Source organism: Schistocerca nitens, chromosome 3 (genome assembly GCF_023898315.1).
Source record: "Schistocerca nitens isolate TAMUIC-IGC-003100 chromosome 3, iqSchNite1.1, whole genome shotgun sequence".
Lineage (NCBI taxonomy): Eukaryota > Metazoa > Arthropoda > Insecta > Orthoptera > Acrididae > Schistocerca > Schistocerca nitens.
In genome coordinates, this window is record NC_064616.1 from 725098579 (window position 1) to 725121927 (window position 23349).

The 23349-nt window shown below is 37.2% G+C and overlaps 1 protein-coding gene across 1 annotated transcript; it reads left to right on the forward strand.

Annotated features, from left to right (window-relative positions):
• The first annotated feature begins 111 nt into the window (after positions 1 to 111).
• Positions 112 to 17682, forward strand: LOC126249407 (uncharacterized). Its single transcript, XM_049951061.1, has 4 exons — positions 112 to 916; positions 1924 to 2711; positions 15795 to 15847; positions 17679 to 17682. Exons 1-4 carry the CDS (start codon positions 112 to 114, stop codon positions 17680 to 17682), a joined length of 1650 nt encoding a protein of 549 aa, XP_049807018.1.
• The last annotated feature ends 5667 nt before the right edge of the window (positions 17683 to 23349 follow it).

Sequence of the window (23349 nt, forward strand, 5' to 3'; positions counted from 1 at the left end):
TTTGTTTCATTGTGTGCATGTGACAATTTCACTTTATAGGCAGGAAAGTGTTTTGTCTGGTGTTTAGCCACTTTGATCAAAATGAGCGAAACTCACTTAAATTGAATAGGCATGACCACGTGGTCAGGCCGTCAATTTCATGCTTCAACTCCAAATGTACACTTAAACAGTGAAGCAAATTCCGCGATCAGTAGTTGTTCGCCTTTTCATGGTTTTTCGGGAGCAAATCAGCAACCGAATTTAATTGATCATATATCTCAATTGTTGAACAATAAACTAGAACAATTGGTAACTCAAAATAACCAATTAGGTAGCAAAATTAAAGAGGTCACAGAAAAGCTGGACCAAAATTTGAAATCATTGAGAGAAGAAATCAATGCAACAAATAACATAGTAGAAATTGTTGCATGTGACACTGAAAGGGTAGAAACCGAAGTTGACTGTTTGGAGGCTTTCACAATCTCCGAATTTAAAGAAACAAACAAAAGCATTGAATTACTTAACGAACGTGTCAAAAACACGGAAGTAGTCGTTTTAAATGAATTAGTGAACCGAAAAGACGAGTTAAAAATGTTACAGGAACTCTTTGTTTCAGAAAAAGAGTTCGTAGGGGAAAGATTGAAATTAAATTCTGAAGTTGTTTCTGATAAGATATCTCGTATTGACGAGAAAGTAGAAAGTGTAACAATAGAACTGCAAACAGTCAGCTCTGAATTTCCAAAACTGCAAAATAATATAATGTCCAATTTTGATTCAAACCAGATGTTTGTGCATAGTTGTAACAATGTTAGTTTAAAATGTTACCCAGGTGATGCGAAATTGCATCCAGTTGACTTTGTGCATCAATGCAAAGACATTTTCCAACCTAACATGCCAGAATCTGCTAAAGTTAAATTTGCGAAACGTTTTTTGGATGGTGAAGCCCTTATATGGGCGAACCAAAACATTAATACAAATACTACGTCTTTTGCCGATTTTGAACGCCAATTCTTGGCGAAGTTTTGGTCAGAAAACAAACAGGCAAGAATAAAATCTGAATTTCTTATTGGTAGCAAATATCACACAGGTCTTGCAATTAGCATGCGAGAATTTTGTGAAAAACAATTAGGGACATTGTCACATTTGAGCAAACCTTTCGACGAACTGATATAGATTGACGCACTGAAACGGCGCCTACCACACCATTCTCAGTGGGGACTTGTGGTGGTGGTGGTTAGTGTTTAACGTCCCGTCGACAACGAGGTCATTAGAGACGGAGCGCAAGCTCGGGTTAGGGAAGGATTGGGAAGGAAATCAGCCGTGCCCTTTCAAAGGAACCATCCCGGCATTTGCCTGAAATGATTTAGGGAAATCACGGAAAACCTAAATCAGGATGGCCGGAGACGGGATTGAACCGTCGTCCTCCCGAATGCGAGTCCAGTGTGCTAACCACTGAGCCACCTCGCTCGGTCCAGTGGGGACTTGTATATGGACCAGATGACGGTGTTGACGAATTTTTACGTTATGCAGACAAAATTGACCGTGCATGGCAGAATGATGACAGACAGTACAATCAAAACATCAGAAACACTAACAATAGGAATTGGGAGTCACAACAATATAATGGACACAGAAATAATAATTGACGTGGTAACCAAAACGGTAGTTACAACAGACACGAAAACCATCAAGAACAGAGAAACAGTAACCAGCCTCACAACAACAATTCCAACCAGGGAAACAGGTAACCACCTCGTTGGGAACCTGTCAACTTGAGGTGAATAATTATGGCACAAACCACGCAAATAGGAGGTTAAAGAGACAGAAACGTAAAAGCAATCATAAATGTAATGTAAATAGGGACTACTACTTAGATGATACTAGTTAAAACAAAAGTTTTGGGATCACATGTTGAGTGAATTGAATAATGCACATACTCAGCAGGACCACAGTTTGAACTTAATGAACATGACTTAGCATTAATTGATGACACATTAACACCTGATGTAGACAGAACTTATGATATGTATGGTATCACTAGCTTGTTTTCTGATGAAGGTAAGGATAATGAGGTATCTATATTACTAGAAATTGGTAGCCAAAATGAGGAAATAACACTTGACTCAGATAATGAGACAGGTAGCGATTTCAGTAGTGTAACTTCAGATGTTGAACACTTAGTAGTTAAGGCAGATGTTAATGCTGAGGCATCACCCACAGATTATTTTTATGATGATTTTGATAAAGATAGTGTTGTGAAGGATGATTTATTTGATGATATATGCATTCAAGAGGAATTGGATGGCATTATTTATTTTGAAGTTATTGATAATGGTGTTGCAGCAGAAAGTAACTCTGAATGTGAAATTGGTTCATGTGAAGATATTAAGAGTGCAAACAATGTATTGGTAACAATTTGTATAAAAGAAATCTTAAGTAAGTCTACTAATAAGAAGGAACAAGCTAAGTTGATAGGTGAGAAGATTTTGGAATCAATTATCAGTGAAAATGAAGTTTGTTTAGAAAATAATAAAGAAAGTGAAGTCATCAAATCAGATCCATCCATGAAAGATAATTTTAAGTCTAGTGAAAGTAAGGTATCTGTTTCATGTGTATTTGATTTCAGTCATAATGACACTCAATCTTATGTTGACTCTGACATTGAAACCTGTGAAGAAGTATGTAACAACATCGATACAACTGAATTAGAAAGTGACTTGCTGGCAGAGAATGTGAATAATGACACAAATATTACCTTAGGTAGCCCTTACATAGAAATAAGCATTACCAATTGGTCAGGACTTTGTTTGATTGACACTGGCAGTCCCATTAGTAGTATCTCAGCCAAGTTGAGGAATAGGATAAAAGACACAGAAAGTTACATCGAATTTCCAGTCACAGGTGTATGGATTAAAGGTGCCATTGGCAAGTTTAGTAAGTTAATAAATAAACAAGCTTTAATTACATTTTTTGTTGGCAACATTAATTTTGAACATGGTTGTTTAGTTATTCCAGACCTCAATGAGCAAATGATTTTAGGGATGGACTGGATAGGTGAGTTTTGATTGGTAAAAGTCAGAATTACTGTTCACTGAACCAAAGACCAGTATTCAAGTAAAAGTAGTGATCCGGTTAAATTGAAGTACAAGCAGTAGTAACCACATTAGGGAAATAGTTTATCCAGAGTGTAGCCATTACACGGAGGAAGAGGAAAATAGGGATCACAATAACCAGAATTTGGTTGATGGTAGTTACCCCCTAACTATATCAGAAAAGGTAAAAGGAGCAAATTACTTCACTGAGTCTGAAAAGCAGGAATTAGAAAATGTTCTCTGGGAAAACTGTAACATTTTTAGTGATCAACCTGGTAGGGTCAAAGGTTATGAATGTCAATTGAAGTTAAAGCCACACAAAGCCTTTTTCATTAAGCCTTATGGGGTACCCATCTGTAAAAGGAAAGAAGTGGAGAGGGAACTCCAGAAAATGCAAAAATGGAGAATAGTAGAGAGAAGTCACAGTCCATATAACAGCCCGATGGTCTGTATTTCAAAAAATGATGGTGGTGTTAGGCTGATATTGGATTCACGTCACCTGAAATAGTTTATAGAAACAGAAACAGATCATCCTGAATCCATGGAGGAACTCTTGTACAAATTCAATGATACAAAATATTTTTCTAGCCTGGATTTGACCTCAGGTTGTCATCAGATCACATTAGCACAGGATTCAAGGCAATACACAGCCTTTTTATATAATGGTAAATGTTTTCATGATTGTGTTGTTCCGTTTGGGCTGAATGTGTCTGTAGCTAAGTTTATTCGAGCTTTGGATCATGTGACTGGAAGTGAACTACTATCTAAACTAATTATTTACATGGATGATATATTAATAACGAGCGAAACTTGGGAGTAACACCTCGATACTTCGTATAAATTAGCAAATAAGTTCAGGCAAGGCGGTATGACCATTAAATTAAGTAAATGCAAATTTGGAGTATCAGACTTGAAGTTTTTAAGCCATATAATGAACAGAGAAGGCATTCTACCTGACAGTGATAAAATTTCTGCGATTGTCCAGTTTCTATGTCCAAAGAACAAGAAACAGCTGAGGTCATTTTATGGTCTATGTAATTTTTATCGTAAGTATGTCAGCACCCAAGTTTTAAATGCACCGTGTTTGAGAGAGCTATTAAAAAAGAATACCATATGTGAATGGACAGATCAGTGTCGAGCAGCGTTCAATGAGATCAAACAACAACTAAATAACAGTCAATTACTCCACAGATCTGACATTTCACTACCATTTTGCCTTATGACAGTTCAGATTACGGATTGGGTGTACATTTGTTTCAACAGAAGGAAATTGATGGAAAAATAGAACATCTTTCAATCAGTTTTGCCAGCCGAGGTCTGCAGAAACATGAATGTAATTACGCGGTGACTGAGAAGGAACTACTTGCCATTGTATGGAGTTTCACTAAATACAGGAACTATCTAGCAGGCCATAAAGTCATAGTTTTCATGGATCACAAAGCCCTATGTTATATTCAAGACTGTAAACTTTTCAATAGTAGATTAACCAGGTGGGCCATATTTTTGCAACAATTTGATTAAAGCATTCAGTATATAAAAGGGGATCAGAATATAATTGCTTATGCTTTGTCTAGATTACCTGTGGGGGGTGGTCAGGAAGAAGAGCTATTGGATAATAAAGTGTTTAAAATAATGTACATGAGAGGGATTAAGGGTGAAAAGGAAATTACTAACATTTGCAGTCAACTTACGAGATACCAGAACCAGGATCATGATTTGAAACTTGTGAAAAGCCTTATTGGTAAAAAGGGCTATGAAAAGGTTGGCATGTATTATCAAAACTTTAAAGGTATTTTATTCAGAAGACATACCACTGACTCGGACATCTGGAAGGTTTGTTGTCCTATACAATGTGTTGACATTTTAATTAAGAACACACATGAGAGCTATGGACACTGTGGAATCATGAAATGCACTGACAAACTTAAGGAAAATGTCTATTTTAATAATATGTTTAGAAGAGTAAGACAGGTTATACAGAAATGTGATCGGTGTCAAAGAGTAAAAGTCACAAATCAGAAATACCAAGGTTATTTACAAAGTATTGTGCCAAAAGGCAAATTGGAACTGATAGGAATTGATTTGTTTGGCCAATTGCTGAGAACTAAAGAGGGTTATACTTATTTGTTTTTAGTTGGTGACTTATTCACTAAACTAGTAAAATTGCATCCACTAAAGAAGGCAACAAGCAGGAAAATTTTAAACTCTTTCTGTAATGGTTACTTCACACAGATTGGAAAACCAAAAGTCATTCTTTCAGACAATGGGATCCAATTTACATCAAACATTTGGAAAGATTTCATGAAAGATGAAGACATTACGCACGTCCTTATTTCTGTTTATTCTCCGTCTTGTAACCCAACTGAGCGCTATATGTGTGAAATAGGCAGGCTTTGTAGAACTTACTGCTCTAAAGATCATACAAATTGGTCAAGTTACATATGTGATTTTTAAGATGTTTTGAACACCTTACAACATACAACAACTGGCTTTAAGCCTTATGAAGTCCATTTTAAAAAACACCCACCAAACATCTTGTATGAATTGATCAATTTCCCTGTCTGTAATGATTTAACACCGGATGAGAGAATGGAAATAGTAAAGAAAAATATTGAAACACACTGTGCCAAGAGAAAGCTTAAACATGATTCAAAAGGAAAGTTTACACAGTGCAATGTGGGTGATTTAGTCTTAATCAAAAGTTATGAGAAATCCAAGGCAATCAATAGAGAGATCAAGAAATTTTTCGATATTTACATTGGTCCATTTGAAGTTTATGAGAAACCACATCCAAACGCCTATCGACTTATCTATCCCAAATCAAAAAAGCTATTTGGTTTAAGAAATGTCACTCAGTTGAAACCTTATGTGCAATAATTGCAATCCCTCAGGGGGGTACACAATCTTCGTGTACTATGCGTGTAGCTTGTGCAAGGTACCCCAGCTAATGTGGCATTTTCTTCTTGAAAACACTGATGCCACATTCCCCAATACCTTTCTGACACACAAAAGTCCAACAATACATACGTTAATTTTTTGTACCTATGTTTGCTTGTATTCGTTATGTAAGATATTTTCATGTGATTTAATTTGTATTATAAGATACATTTTGTTTTGATTGAGTAATCTGCATCATCATATGTATTGATAATTTGACATTTACATCCTACCGATTGTGACTATTACTGATATGTGAGGACTATGATTTGAACTTACATTGCCAGGAAAAATCAATATGTATTTTCTAGTGAGGAACAGTTACACATCTGTACAGACAACAGACCATACTGTATTTATATCAGCTTATTCAGAAATGAAAGGTGAATTGTGTGAAGATACACTACGCTTATTAATACATACTTACAGATTTTATGGTACATTTGTGCAGTTAAAAAGAACTATATACATCTTTTCACTGTTTTTATCACATATATATTATTCTCATGGAAGGAATTACTATGTTTTGCTTTTCATGCCATTATACTGTAGGGAAGCAGCATACTCACGCCTTATAAAATTCACATCAGTCTTTCGATTGTGTGCCAGCCTAGTCTGCTGTAACTACATCTGACGTCATAAATATTGCGCAATATTTCTAGCATGTCAGGAGTAATACTAAATCAATATGTGTTGAATATCAGTTCAATAACTTTAACCATTTACGAAATTTGGACGTTTTTCTGTAAAAATCATTGGTGCAACAGAAAAGAGCTAGAAACTTAAAGATTTATATTTAGATTTCTTTTACATAATAACTTAGTAGAAACAGTATTCTGGATCTCACAAATTAAAATTTAGTAGAAATTCATGATTTTCTGGTTTTTGTCTTAGAAATTAAGAAAGCTGGATAGATTAAGTAGGCGAATAAATAAAGCTAGGATGTTTAAATTTAAGTAGAAGGGAGATCCGCTATAATCATAAAAATGTGAGAAGTTTCAACAGAATAACTGCAAAACTATAGCTATAGCGTATCTCCAAAGGGCAAGGTCAGAGCTCGTCTACTGCGTGTAGTGTAATTAAATTTATTATCTCGCCCAAAATATTTGATTTAGCCACGTCAGACTTTTATTATGAATACTTACTTCTGTGCTGATTGCACAATTAAATTGAGAGCTTCATCGGCCATTAGCAAATGAAGCAATGATTTATTCGATAACTTAAAGCGGTGCATTACTAGCCCAGCAGCTAGTCGGGAGAGCAGATTTGATCAGGCGTTCCCTTAGCCATCCGCACCGCGGCTTTATATGAAAGAACGCTGCGCGAGAAAAAAGAGGCAGGCCCCAGTTCTCTCCAGACACTGATTAGCGCACCATCTGTGCTGGGAGTCGCGTCGCGTCGGTATCGTTGATGTAAACAGCTTCGGATGCAGTAATAAGTTACTCGGGATATGCGTAACCATGAAATCGTTTTCGAGTGAAGTGTTAATTTTGGGATGACGTTAATGACCTATCTTTAGTTTGCGTATGTCGTATTTTCACGTGCCGCCACAGGACAAACATTCTACCATTATTAGCGTGGCGTTTGATTAACATTATCATCAAATTATGGCGAGCATTCACTTAAACATTTAATTTGAACAGTTATAGTGGCATCAGCGCATTAGACTCTGAACTGCTCTGGTAGTTAGATTGTGTGGATCCTTTTGGTCTGTGACTTTCAGAATATAGTGAACATTTTAGAGAGAATGGTTTTTGATTATGAATCCCAGAGAATCTCCTAATTCCTCAGAGCTATAAGCTGTAGCTATAAATGTATTTCTCAGATGAAGTGGGCACTAGGAATTCTAATTACAGGCATCACGTTTTGCTAATCACTTTCTGGTTGCCAATATTGTAGTTAGAGAGCCAGTGTTGAGAACGGCAAACAACAGCATTAAATAAATAATAGGAACATTATATTATGCCACCCGCCGCCCCACATATGTTGCTAATCGGCCAGGAAACAAACTGAGTAAAAGTAAAAGTGATTTTTAAATATTCGGATTCGGGAGTGAAATGCAACACGCAACTGAGTAATAGAACAGTGATAGTGTTACGTGTGCATGTGGACGACGCTATTGGATTAACAACGCATCTGGATTGACGGAGCTGGCACTGAGTCTAGCGGCGCTGCCGGTATCGCGAGAAGCCAGTTTCGCCTCACCGCAGTCGCCTGCCGAAGCAACCGGAGCCGCGCCTGCAGTTGCGAGTCATGCAAACCCACAGCAGCCGTCAAAGTGCCATCTGCAGTTCAATGCGCCGTGTCGCATCAGTAATCCTGGTACGCCACGTTGGCAACGCTATACGTCGTGCAGAAGGAACTAAGTTAAGTGAAAAGCTGTTAAAATTTTTACTAACCTGCACTAAAAGACTGTCGGCGATGGAACCACCAGAAGAAACTGAGGTTAAACTTAAATCAGAACCTATGTCTGTTGAGGGAACTGTTAATCCAGACAACGGTTCAAGTGTAAATATGCATGAAAATAGTAATGTTAAAGTGAAATATGAAGTATTGTCTCCTGACAGTAGTGTGAAAAAGGGCAATGATTCAATAATAGAGACCCCTGTAGTAAAGCAGAAATCAGAAATTGTTAATTTATTGGATGATAGTTTATCTGATGAGTTAAAAACGAAACAGTCATCAGAGGTGGTAGAGTTTAAAAAGGATAAGTTAGATACGACTGATCAATCAGATGTTTCATTTCGTTTTGATGATTTTGGTATTGGAGCAAGTTTTTCGTCACCTGAGTGTGATAAAAAACCAGCTAGTGAGAAACCCAAAGATACTGGGGCTATTGATTTAAATGTTATATTACAAGCTATAGCTACCAGTAATGCTAAAATGACAGCTGAATTAAAGTCTGAAATAACTGAGGTCAAAAGCAGTAATGCTGAATTAAAGTATGAGATTGTGGCCATCCAAACTAATTTTAATAAACGATTGGAGTAATGGACAGTACCTTCAAGGATGGTTGCAATAAGTTGAAAGAGGATCTGGACAGTTTGAATTATAAAATTGATTACAATCATGAGGATATTAAGAAAAAGGTTGCTCAACAATTTTCTGAAATGTATAAAACAGTAAAATCCGAAGTTGCTGAGGTTCGCAAAGACTTCCAAATGGAAGATGCGAAGCTGGAGCACAAGTTAACAGAAAAGATCGAGGCGGAATCTGTACTGTGCTCAGATAGGTTTAACGATGTTAATATAAAAGTAAACATATGTCAAGCAGAAGCAGATGCAATCAAAACTGATACTACTCATATTGTGCAAAGAGTAGATAATGTTGAAATGAGAATAGAAAATATTAGTACTAACATTGCTAACATTGAGAGTAAAGTAGCTTCAGTAACTTCTGGAAATGGTAGTATACAACAAGTTGTAGCTGCAAACGCCGCATTTATCGGATGTCGGCAGTTCTTGCGGTTCGATCCAGATGAAAGTATCCACCCGTTACATTTCTGGAACGATTTTGAAGATGTGATTCCACCAACTTGGTCTGAACGAGAGAAAATCTCATTTATTAGAAGCCATTTAGCAGGTGACGCCATGTGTTGGTCAGCTGATGATATGTTGAAGTGTAAAATATTAGCGGAATTTAAACTGCTTTCATTAATGAGTATTGGTCTAGCAAAAAGCAAAATGAATTGTTGAGATAATTTTGGGGCGAAAACGCTTCAATGCAGGCAAGGAATCTATTAAAGAGTTTGCTAGATCATGGATTTCACGTTTGTCACATTTGGCGGAAAAGCTGAAACCTGAAATGATAATACTAGGTCTTGAAGCCAAACTGCCATGGTATTGGCAAACTAGAATTACATATGTCCGGTTTCATTGAGTATTTGGAACGTGTAGAGCGTGTTGCTGCCAATGAGGAGCAAGCACGTAATAACAGAAATGGTAATAACACTAGTAGTAATTTTAAGAACGAGCAGAATGGCAATGCAAACATCAGAACAGTAGGTGTTCGCCATCCTAAGAGAGGTAGGAATTGGAGAAATAATTATCAGAACCAACAATGGCATCCAAATGATAGTAATTTTGTTCCGAACAAAATTATGCAGGTAAACAACAGTGCAGAAAGCAATGCTGTGCCAGTTAACTATAATGGAAATAAAGGAAACGGTAGTAGGCCGAGGCCGAAAAACTAGTTCCCGTCTATGAGGACACTGGCGCTCACCAGGTGGTTACATTTCCTAAGCCAGTAATTACAATAATTGGTAAGACAGATCAGAATACTCAGACTGAACATGTGGATGAGGGGTCGGTAGCATCTAAGGATACAGCAGAAATATTAGATCATTCACAGTATTCGAGAGATTCCGTGTTAGAGACGCTTTCTTAGTGGGAAGAGAAAGAGAAGGCGCAGCAGTGTAACGGTAGGGAAGAGCTACAAAATATTGAATTGTCAGGTGAAGAAGTAGAAGAAATTCATGCTTACATTTACGATGAGGATGATGTGCTCTTATCTAAAGTGCCTGTGCAGGATTTTGATACTGTACTAATAGATTTAGGACAGGAGGTAAGTGAGAATGTACAGGATAGCCTGTTGGGGGTAGATGAACCCAGTAGCTGTGACCAGTTGTCACTGGAGAAGGAACCCGACGATAATAGTGAAAGTGGTTTAGCTGTAACTAGTGTTGTGCCCGGTCTGGAGACGAAGAATCGCTCAGACTACAGTAATTTGAGTCATGTTCAGCAAATTAAATGTAATGAAGTCGTGCGGTGTTTCGATTTAAAAATAATAGACCGACTGGAAAAGGCAGCTGAAAATGTAGTTCAAGAAACCCCTACACACTTTGACCTAAATGTAATGAAGACAGAGGTCGATCACTTTAGTTGGAGACAAATCCAAAAGGAACTATTGGATGAGTTTGAGGAACCACCTGTACAACCTAGAATAAGCCACCCTATAATAATAGTGAATAAGTTGTGTATCAATGTACGTTGTCTCTTAGACAGTGGAAGTGAGGTGAGTGCGATATCTCAGTCCTTCTTTGATGCATTACCTAGTAAAGACAAGCTTACCGTAATGAGGGTATCAGGACTAAGAATAATTGATGCTACTGGCAAGGTGTCAAAAACGGTAAAGCAAGAAGATTTACTGCCCTTTGATATCAATGGTAATTTAATTGATCATCCATGCTTAATTGCAAACAATCTCAGGATTGAGGTTTTAATTGGCATAGATTTCTTGTCGAAATATTAGAGAGAAACCAGTTAAAATTGGTCTTGCTGATAACTGGAGTAATTACAGTACCTTTTATTGATAAACATGTAGTAACTAATGATGAAACTTGGGAGCTGCCTATACGAGTTCTGAAAATAGGAGATATTGGGACGAAGGTGTTAATGTTAGTAAAAGTAAGCTAAACACAGAAGAAGAAGAAGAAGAAGAAGAAGAAGAAGAAGAAGCAATTATTTTGGACAAAATAGAATCTAAATTGCAGGAAATCGATAAAATTTCAGTTAATCAGAAGGAAGAAAAGAAATTCATCTTCGTATACCAAGGACCTTTCAGGATCATAGGGAAACCACATGCCAATGCATATAGGCTAGAGTACCCTAAGAGTGAAAAGCTATTAGGTCTCAGGAACGTGATCGGCCTAAAGAAGTTCATAGGTAGTGAATGAATTCTGTAGGGAGGAGGTTGTTCTGTAACCTCTACACAGTATGGCAGCTGTGCAGTCCCAGCTGTGTGAGATCTTCTTTCCTTTTCAGGTCTCACTAATTCTTCAACTTTCCTATCCACCAAAATTTCGGCTCTTACTCTCAAATACTAAATTCTTCCGGTATGACTATCAAGCCAGCATTAAGCTAATGAATTCTGTAGGGAGGAGGTTGTTCTGTAACCTCTTCACAGTGTGGCAGCTGTGCAGTCCGAGCTGTGTGAGATCTTCTTTCCTTTTCAGGTCTCACTCATTCTTCATCTTTCCTATCCACCAAAATTTCGACTCCTTCTTTGCAATACTAAAATTTTCTGTCATGGCTATCAAGCCATGAGTTCTGTAACCATTCTATCCACCGATTGGTGAAGAAAATACCTAATGTGAAAAACCTAACAGTGAAATAAACAACAGAGAAGTATGATGTAATTAAGATACAAAGGTATTTGAGTAACAAGTATGTATAGAACCCTGGTAATATTATAAGCACAAAGTTGTTGTTTTATTGGAAATGGTCCACCAACAGTAATTTTAAAAGATATACAAATTCGTGTACAAGCAGGATCTGAAGTGGCAGTGAAACCAATTATTGTATGCTGTAGAGCTAACTAATTAATAGTAAAAGATATTGCTTAGTGTTATGAAAAATATGCAGATAAGTTGTAAGAATGAACTCACCTTGTGTAGCAAGGAATGGCAGTGTAATAGAATTGAACAGTGTTTGTGGTTGAGACGTGAAGGACACGTCCTTGAAATATTTACAAGGTTGGAGCTGGCCATTATTTGGTGTAGTGTGTGACAGGACACACCTACACGTATTGAGGTTATGACTTGGAGGCGTGAACGCGACCATAGGTACCCTTATGTTAGATGAGACAGAGCAGCTCATGGTGTCCTATAGGTTTAAGGAATTTAGTATTACTTAATGCACTTTAGTGGTAGGTCGAGAGAGACTACCTGTGGTTTCAGCATCCAATTAAGTGGAAATGGATTGCAACGTGAGCAAACTGACCAGCTGCAATACACTATAGATATGAAAAAATGTGCTATCCTATGCGTTAAATGTTAATAGAGTGAGTGTTAAATAAGTGCATACACTAGTAACATAATTGAGTAACATAATGGCAGACGTGAAACATTATTTATAGCTCAGCATAAATACACTTCGATGAAGTAAGTAAATAATTGCAGATGTGGAACTGACACAGCAGCAGAGGACCAATAAGTGGATCTAGTAGTCAACTAAACGCAGTGTGTTTTGGACACTCAGAGCTGTAATATTACCACAAGTTACTCACATGTACAAAGAGGCTGAGAAGACAACTGCTAATCAAATATACTCATACTATCTCTAAGAATAAGGTAATCGAAGATGAGTCAGTTAATTAAATAAAATACAGATTTGTCAGGAATGTACCGAGCATTGGTTCAGTGTTCCAGCCCAGAAATAATAAATTGAGATTAAATAGAATTTATGATTGTATGCATTGAGCATAAATTTTCTCTAGTATGTGACTAACGGCGTTTTGAGCCATTGGTTTACCGATTTCATGACAGTTAAGTAACCGCGAGAGTAAAATTGAAAAAGTTATGTTAACTTTGTTCCAGTAAAATATCGAAAGATAAAATGTATATATCCCCATTTCATTGTGACCCACCCTTAGATATTAAGTGAACAGAGTCTGAGGCACTCTTTTTGTTTGTTCTACAGGACAAACCAGATAATGGCAGCCTGGTAGCTGCGTGAAAGTGTGGAGTGACTTGGACACAACTCACAGTGACCCCTCCCCTTTCCCCATGTAATTTAGAGTGAACGTGAAGGACGCACACCGTTGCAACTTCCCCTCCTCTACCCTTGTGAATGGAAGTGTAGAAAGCCAGCCAATGCGGCTACAACCACATGTGTAAAAATGAAATTTTCATGATTTGTGAAATTTTCTTTCAGGTTTAGAAAAGACTGCTAAGATATAATTATCTGTTTATGTATCATGAATAACTGTGTTATTTTCTTTGATTTTCTGTATGTATGAATATTTACAGACAATTTAATGATTTAAGATTTTCATAATTTTACATATTTTTATATGTTTGTCTAAGGCAATATGTATGCCAAAGTGTTTCATTGATTTTGCTTAAATTTTGAGTGATAATGTTGCTTAGGAGGCAGTGATCATGCCAGCAATTTAAATAATTGAAGTAGGTAATAAGTTTTCTTTTAATATTTCTATATGTTTACATTTCAATTTTCATTTTCATAGGGAGTTAAGCTGTACTCTTGCTTCACTTTTTGTAATTATTTTTTTTCATTTACATTCAAAAAAATTAAGTAGAGGGTGATGTAGGGAAGCAGCATACTCACGCCTTATAAAATTCACATCAGTCTTTCCATTGTGTGCTAGCCTAGCCCGCTGTAACTAACTCTGACATAATAAATATTGCGCAATATTTTAAAATGAAGTAAATAACCTGAAACGTTTCTAGCATGTCAGGAGTAATACTAAATCAATATGTGTTGAATATCAGTTCAATAACTTTAACCATTTGCGAAATTTGGACGTTTTTCTGTAAAAATCATTGGCGCAACAGAAAAGAGCTAGAAACTTAAAAATTTATATTTAGATTCCTTTTGAATAATAATTTAGTAGAAACAGTATTCTGGATCTCACAAATTAAAATTTTAGTTGAAATTCATGATTTTCTGGTTTTTGTCTTAGAAATTAAGGAAGCAAGATAGATTAAGTAGGCGAATAAATAAAGCTAGGATGTTTAAATTTAAGTAGAAGGGAGATCCGCTATAATCATAAAAATGTGAGAAGTTTCAACAGAATAACTATAAAACTATAGCTATAGCGTATCTCCAAAGGGCAAGGTCAGAGCTCGTCCACTGCGTGTAGTGTAATTAAATTAATTATCTCGCCCAAAACATTTGACTTAGCCATGTCAGACTTTTATTATGATTACTTACTTGTGTGCTGATTGCACAAATAAATTGAGAGCTTCATCGGCCACCAGTAAAGGAAGCAATGATTTATTCAATAACTTAAAGTGGTGCATTACTAGCCCAGCGGCTAGTCGGGAGAGCAGATTTGATCAGGCGTTCCCTTAGCCGTCCGCACCGCGGCTTTATATGTAAGAACGCTGCGTGAGAAAAAAGAGGCAGGCCCCAGTTCTCTCCAGACGCTGATTAGCGCACCACCTGTGCCGGGAGTCGCGTCGGTATCGTTGATATAAACAGCCTCGGATGCAGTAATAAGTTGCTCGGGATACGTGTAACCATGAAATCGTTTTCGAGTGAAGTTGTGTATGTCGTATTTTCACGTGCCGCTGCAGGACAGACATTCTACCATTATTAGCATGGCGTTTGATTAACATTATCATCAAATTATGGCGAGCATTCATTTAAACATTTAATTTGAACAGTTATAGTGGCATCAGCGCATTAGACTCTGAACTGCTCTGGTAGTTAGATTGTGTGGATTCTTTTGGTCTGTGACTTTCAGAATATAGTGAACATTTCAGAGAGAATGGTTTTTGATTATGAATCTCAGAGAATCTCCTAATTCCTCAGAGCTATAAGCTGTAGCTATAAATGTATTTCTCAGATGAAGTGGGCACTAGGAATTCTAATTACAGGCATCACGTTTTGCTAATCACTTTCTGGTTGCCAATATTGTAGTTAGAGAGCCAGTGTTGAGAACGGCAAGCAGCATAAATACAAAACATGTATTCTATTATTCCACCCGCCGCCCCACAATACGATTGACAACTGAATTTGTGTGTTACTATATATATAAGAACGCATGAGATGTTGAAAGATGTTATGAATTAGGAAAGGGTTGAAGTGATTTATGCTGTTAAAAAGGGACTATCGCCATGATATACTATATACATGTTTCACTCAGTTGTGTACACACGAGAGAGATGTTGAAATTGCTGAATTGTTGAGGATTGTCTTGAAATATGGTAAGTGATGTTGTGATTTGCATTTGTATTAACGATTTTAGGTTGCAGACTCAGTCCTGTTTCTGATTCGCATTAATTGATGGAAGATAGTTTGATTTGATATTGCATTTTCGTAGGGGTATTTGGATGATGATGATGATGATGATGATGATGATGATGATAGGTTTAGGTTATATCATATGCAATGCTGCTGAGGTGGTTGGTGGTATTGAACCCTCATTTATTAATTGTTTTGATGATTCGTTTAACTGAGAGGATTATGATGATGTGGTACTGTGTAGTCACACATAACACAACTTATGAATCATTTGAATCGCATGAAGTAGAACTCTTGTACATTTTGATTGAAGGAAATGCTAATGTGAAATTAAAATTGAGAGTTATTTTGAACAACTATGACAACGCATAGCACACAAATCACATTGAAAAACTATTATTTTACATTAGTCACATCTCACAAGACACTATCTGGAGACTAGTTTGGTATTGAGGAATAGGAAATGACAACTTTAATAGACAGACTGAGTACTTTGACGAAATGAAATATAAGATGCAATGTGACAAGGCTCTGGATTTTTTTCTTTTACAAAACCTCCTTTCTGCAAGGTTGCTAACTATAGCACAATTACATTTTCACTTGCTTAAGTGTATCTTGCCACTTTCAGGAATTTTATTGATGTAATACTTATTTTGTCACAATTTATAAAATCTTGAAGCTGTTTCTCAGTGTTAATTTGATCTGACTTTCTAGATGTCTGGTAAACATTTTGAAACGTTATTGCATTTGATGTACAAAGCCAAGAAATATTGACTATACATAGTATATTCAGATACTTGTGACAACAACCCGGATTGAATATAAATGAACAGTTTCTATACTGTCACAATATAAATATACAAATATAATTTTGAATATTCATTTTTGTTAAGATCTGCAAAATATTTCATGGTATTACAAACCGTTAGGATAAATTTTATTCTACTGTCTTTTATATTATAATATTATTCTAGAACATGTCATATGGACACTTCAAAAGTGTAACGTAATTAATCCAATTAAATTTGTGGTTTGTTAGCTTAGTTGTGTTTGAGTGTTCGAAGGAGGGAAAATTAATGGACGCTATAGAAGTGACAAAAACAAGTGAAAGTTTCAGAAAAACATTCATTCAGAAAATTTGATGTAAATATTGATTTTGTAAAAGTTCGGAAAATTCTTTGTAATTTCATATTTCCAATTCTTGTTTTCTTGGTGTATATGTTTGTAGCTATTTGGGAAATTTATCTGTATGTAAAGTTTCATGGTTCATTTTGTACCTTTTAAGATATTTGCAGTTTGTGTTATTTTGTCCAACTAGTACGGTATCACATCAATCACACTAATATTTCTGTGAGACGAGTTTCGTCTATCAGGCTAGGCAAAACTCTTCGGGGGTATTGAAATATTACTGCATCTCATCGCTACCTATCAGAACCCCTTGGAGAGCATTAAAGATAAACACCAGTCCTAATTGTGAAATTGTAAAGTGACCTGTTTCCAAATTACATACAAAAATAACCACTATTTCAGTATACATATAATTCGAAAACGATGCTTTGCTGATTAAAATTGTTCTTATGTGAGAAACACAATATAAATGTGAAATTAATACTGTAACTAATCGAAAGAAATGTAGCATGTGGTCAGGGTGTACCAGTAAACCTATCATTATAAAATTACTACAGAAAATTAAATAGAACATACAAATAAAGCATGTTAATTGAATCCCCGATATATGTTAGCACTAAAATTCAGGCACTAGTTGATTTGTTATAAACAAATTTAGAAATGTAATTGTTACCTGTAACATAATTAGTCAGAAAATGTTATATTAACTCGTAACTAAGTTGAAAATAGGTTCACCTTGTTCAGCATTGAGATTGTAAAATTTTAGCAATGTGTAGCTCATATTCACTTTAACTTTTAATTGTGGTTTTACATAAAATTGTAATTTTTATTGTAGGTAATTGTTAACAAAAGTATAAATAGAGGTCACGCAGGCGCCTTGGGGCACTCGTTTTTTGGCTAGGGTTGTGAGCAAATGTATTGTAGGCTCACTCGTTTGTTGATTGTTGTGAACTCTATGTCGTTTGATGTCAACTGAGGGTACATGTGATGTAACCGGTACAGTTCACCAGGCTCAGACACCAGAGTCCTGGAAATATATTGGTATTAAAACTGCACTGTACTTTGGAATTTATTTGGGAGTCTTCCACAATCCTTTTCATAGGCTGCACAGCGACGAGACATGAATCCAGGAATTTTACAAAACCCCGAGAACTAAACAACTCTCAATGTTGGTAGAATTATCGTGAAAACAACAGCGCATCGCCTGGGCATTTAACTCAAAACATTTGCAATGCGGAGGTGGGAAAATTTAAATATCTCAACACCAATGTTTACAAAATAGTCTTTCTCTAGTTTGTTCACAATTACTTTAGCATTGGCCTTTTTAATAGGATAAAATCTCACGTATCTAGTAAAACCATCTACTGGCACAAATATGTACTCGCAACCTCCCCTGGAAACAGGCAAAGGGCTAAACAGGTTCACAGCTACTAAATCCAACCTCTTCTGAGGTTCCACTGAACACATTTGCCCCTGAATAATTCTATTATTTGCTCTTACCTTTTGACATCTATCACAAGATTCTAGTCTCTTCTGTACTCTTCGCCAAATATTATCAAAAACTACTACCTCACTTAACTTTGCAATACATTTCTGGGCTCCATAATGTCCATATTCCCCATGTATATAATCAATAAGTAAGCCCACGTGTTGTTCTGTGAAACAAATGCGTCAATTCTCATCAGTATTCTTTCTCCGTCGGAAAAATATGTCCTTACGTATCTGGTAATACTCTGTTAACTTTGGAAAGTCGGGATGTCCTAACCTGCTTTTTACCAACTTAAGATTGTCGTCTTGGTTTTGTTCCCACCTGAGATTTTTACAATTAAGTATTATTGGTCCCTCTTCCTGTAACTGAACGACCGCTAGCAGAACTTCATTACAATCCCTTGTTCCTAAGAAATCTCCATCCTGCTCGTTCTCCTTTACGTATCGAGATAATGTATCCGCCAAAATGTTTGCGGAACCTTTTATGTGTTCTATGCGAAGATCAAATTGATGGATGTACATGGCCCACCTCCGAAGTTGGCTGTGTTTAAGTTGGCACATCTGTAGGTAAATTAATGCACTATGGTCACTGAAAACTAAAACTTTATGGCCCAACAAGTACTGTTAAAAGATCTGTAAACCAAAAATGATTGATAATGCTTCTAACTCTGAAATGCTGTAATTCTTTTCAGGTTTTTGCAATGACCGACTAGTAAAAGCTATTGTTTTGTGGACCTATTCTTCACCAACTGTTTCTGGAATAATTCCACCCCCAGGCCGTAACCACATGCATCTGATCCCAGACAAAAAGGTTTAGAAAAATCAGGATGGTTCAAAATTTTACTGTTCACCAGAGCCTCTTTAAGTTCTTCAAATGCGGCTTGACACTCCTGTTCATCTTTACCAGTTCCCTCAGACAAGGTGCATTAAATAACTGACCTGGTACAAATTTTCGGTAAAATCCAAAAAGGCCAAACATACCTTTTAACTCTTTACGTGTGGTTGGTGCTGCATAATCTCTAATGGCTTTTATCTTTTCTGGATTGGGCATGATCCCAGTGCCAGTAGCAATATGTCCCAGAAATTAATTTCTTTCTTTACGAATTCCGTTTTGTCCAATTTCAGTTTCATTCCTTCTTTTTTATTTGCGTCTAATACTTTGTCTAACTAACTTCTCACCCTCCATAATACTCTTTATATCTGCAACCCTATACAAGGTGTTGTCAAAATTATTTACTTCTTCCTCTTCCGTCCCTTCTTCCTCACTATTCGAAATTACTTCGTTCAACCTATATACAATCTCCTCTAGTCTATTATACTCTTCCTTGGGTACCTCCCCCACTGTTTCCCCGATAATAGTGCTACTTCCACCGTCTCTCGTAGGCCTCCCATCTGTTTTGCTGTGCTGATTCACCCCCACCTTCTGATCTGAGTCTTCACTTTCTGTATTTAGTTCCTTTTTAATATGGTACCTGTGATCTTTATTTGAGCTTTCCCTTTCACAAAAAAACTACTGCTTTTACTGAATAACCAAATTGTTTTGCAGTGCCATTCTCCCCTATCCTTCTTTTCTTTATTATGCTACCCCCGTACTGTTTAGTAGCTGCCTTTTTGATAAAGGGCGTCGCTAGCGGGTTTAACTTACGTGATTTGAGTTTGCAAATGCTAGCGTCATTACAGACTGCTAACAGTTTTCCTCCTGTGTGACGTCATTGTCTCTGATGTTTCTGTCACCTGTCGGGCCGCGCCTACCCGTACGTCATCAGACTGCAGCTGACGGCAATCAAAGTATTGTACTTAGTCATTGAAACTATTTCCAACACAGGCCCCTCTCCCCCATTATCTTCCTCTATAACTGTTCGTACTCTGTATGCCTATTCTGTTTACGTTAACTTCGGCTCTGTTGTCAGTTGACCTAGTAGGAGGCTTATACTCTCTTCTGTTACTATCTTCCTCTTTTAAAATGTTTTCTGCTCTTCCTAAATAGTGCACAAACCGGTCAGTGTCATCCCTGGGAGCAGAAATTATCTTATTTCGCCAATACTATGGCAATTTATTTTCAATCCCCATAATAATTTGCTCTGTTTCTACTTTGGCATTCAAATATGACAAGGTAGTCACCAACTTTTGTACAAACCTTTTGATGCTGTCTCTCTTGGATCATATTTTTACCCCGACCAAAATTTATTCAACACCTCCATCTGCTTCCTCTTTCTCCAGTATTCTTCAAAGAACGCTTGTTTGAACTCCACTAGACTGTCGTATTTATCTGAGGCCAAGTTTCCCCCAATTCTTGCCTCTCCCATCAAATTTGAAGTAATGAATCCAATCTTCTGCTTATCACTCCACACTTTTGGGAAAACCTGAGCAAAATCACTCCAAAATTCCTTAGGGTGAACATTCTTATTTGGGTCAAATTTCAAAAATTGGCGATGTGTTACATAAGCAATTTCAGATGATTTTACTTCTCCATTAGTTACTACACAGCCACTATGGTTGTCAACATTTTGCTCTACTCAGGTTAGTCTACCATCATGCTCACACAATTACTAATTCACACTAGTACTAAATTGCTAGATATTAGTTTCTATGTTAGTAATTTTACTAGCCACTTGCATACCAAATTTTGCACACACATCTTTTCCTTCTTTGATTTTACTTGCTAATACAGTGTGATTTTCCTCACAGTGCTTTTCTACATTATGAACCTGTTCATTAACTTTGTCTAATTCTAAATGTAACTGTTGCTTTGACTGTTGGTTGTCCTCAGCAACTTGCTCAATCTGTGAAGTTAGTTCACTTTTCACTGTTACAATTGCAGTGTTACATTCTTGTCTAACCAGATTAACCTCACTGTTCATATTATTACTAAACAAAGCCATATGATTATTCCAGGATTCCATCAATTTAGAAATTATGTCCTCCATTTTAGCTTCCATTTCAATTGACAAGTTAGTAAACCCCTGTTCAACTTCAGTGTGTAATTCATTTATTTCAGAACTTTTTGTATCTGAACTTTTTATATCTGAACCCTTTTTATTAATTTTGGAACCTGTATGACTCATTTTAGCGTAAATATTTACATCTACATCTACATCTACATTCATACTCCGCAAGCCACCTGACGGTGTGTGGCGGAGGGTACCTTGAGTACCTCTGTCCGTTCTCCCTTCTATTCCAGTCTCGTATTGTTCGTGGAAAGAAGTATTGTCAGAATGCCTCTGTGTGAGCTCTAATCTCTCTGATTTTATCCTTATGGTCTCTTCGCGAGATATACGTAGGAGGGAGCAATATACTGCTTGACTCTTCGGTGAAGGTATGTTTTCGAAACTTTAACAAAAGCCCGTACCGAGCTACTGAGCGTCTCTCCTGCAGAGTCTTCCACTTGAGTTTATCTATCATCTCCGTAGCGCATTCACGATTACTAAATGATCCTGTAACGAAGCGCGCTGCTCTCCGTTGGATCTTCTCTATCTCGTCTATCAACCCTATCTGGTACGGATCCCACACTGCTGAGCTATTTTCAAGCAGTGGGCGAACAAGCGTACTGTAACCTACTTCCTTTGTTTTCGGATTGCATTTCCTTAGGATTCTTCCAATGAATCTCAGTCTGGCATCTGCTTTACCGACGATCAACTTTACATGATCATTCCATTTTAAATCACTCCTAATGCGTACTCCCAGATAATTTATGAAATTAACTGCTTCCAGTTGCTGACCTGCTATTTTGTAGCTAAATGATAAGGGATCTATCTTTCTATGTATTCGCAGCACATTACACTTTTCTACATTGAGATTGAATTGCCATTCCCTGCACCATGCGTCAATTCGCTGCAGATCCTTCTGCATTTCAGTACAATTTTCCATTGTTACAATCTCTTGATACACCACAGCATCATCTGCAAAAAGCCTCAGTGAACTTCCGATGTCATCCACAAGGTCATTCATGTATATTGTGAATAGCAACGGTCCTATGACACTCCCCTGCGGCACACCTGAAATCACTCTTACTTCGGAAGACTTCTCTCCATTGAGAATGACATGCTGCGTTCTGTTATCTAGGAACTCTTCAATCCAATCACACAATTGGTCTGATAGTCCATATGCTCTTACTTTGTTCATTAAACGACTGTGGGGAACTGTATCGAACGCCTTGCGGAAGTCAACAAACACGGCATCTACCTGTGAACCCGTGTCTATGGCCCTCTGAGTCTCGTGGACGAATAGCTCGAGCTGGGTTTCACACGACCGTCTTTTTCGAAACCCATGCTGATTCCTACAGAGTAGATTTCTAGTCTCCAGAAAAGTCATTATACTCGAACATAATACGTGTTCCAAAATTCTACAACTGATCGACGTTAGAGATATAGGTCTATAGTTCTGCACATCTGTTGGACGTCCCTTCTTGAAAACGTGGATGACCTGTGCCCTTTTCCAATCCTTTGGAACGCTACGCTCTTCTAGAGACCTACGGTACACCGCTGCAAGAAGGGGGCAAGTTACTTCGCGTACTCTGTATAAAATCGAACTGGTATCCCATCAGGTCCAGCGACCTTTCCTCTCTTGAGCGATTTTAATTGTTTCTCTATCCCTCTGTCGTCTATTTCGATATCTACCATTTTGTCATCTGTGCGACAATCTAGGGAAGGAACTACAGTACAGTCTTCCTCTGTGAAACAGCTTTGGAAAAAGACATTTAGTATTTCGGCCTTTAGTCTGTCATCCTCTGTTTCAGTACCATTTTGGTCACAGAGTGTCTGGACATTTTGTTTTGATCCACCTACCGCTTTCACGTAAGACCAAAATTTCTTAGGACTTTCTGCCAAGTCAGTACATAGAACTTTACTTTCGAATTCATTGAACGCCTCTCGCATAGCCCTCCTCACACTACATTTCGCTTCGCGTAATTTTTGTTTGTCTTCAAGGCTTTGGCTATGTTTATGTTTGCTGTGAAGTTCCCTTTGCTTCCGCAGCAGTTTTCTAACTCGGTTGTTGTACCACGGTGGCTCTTTTCCATC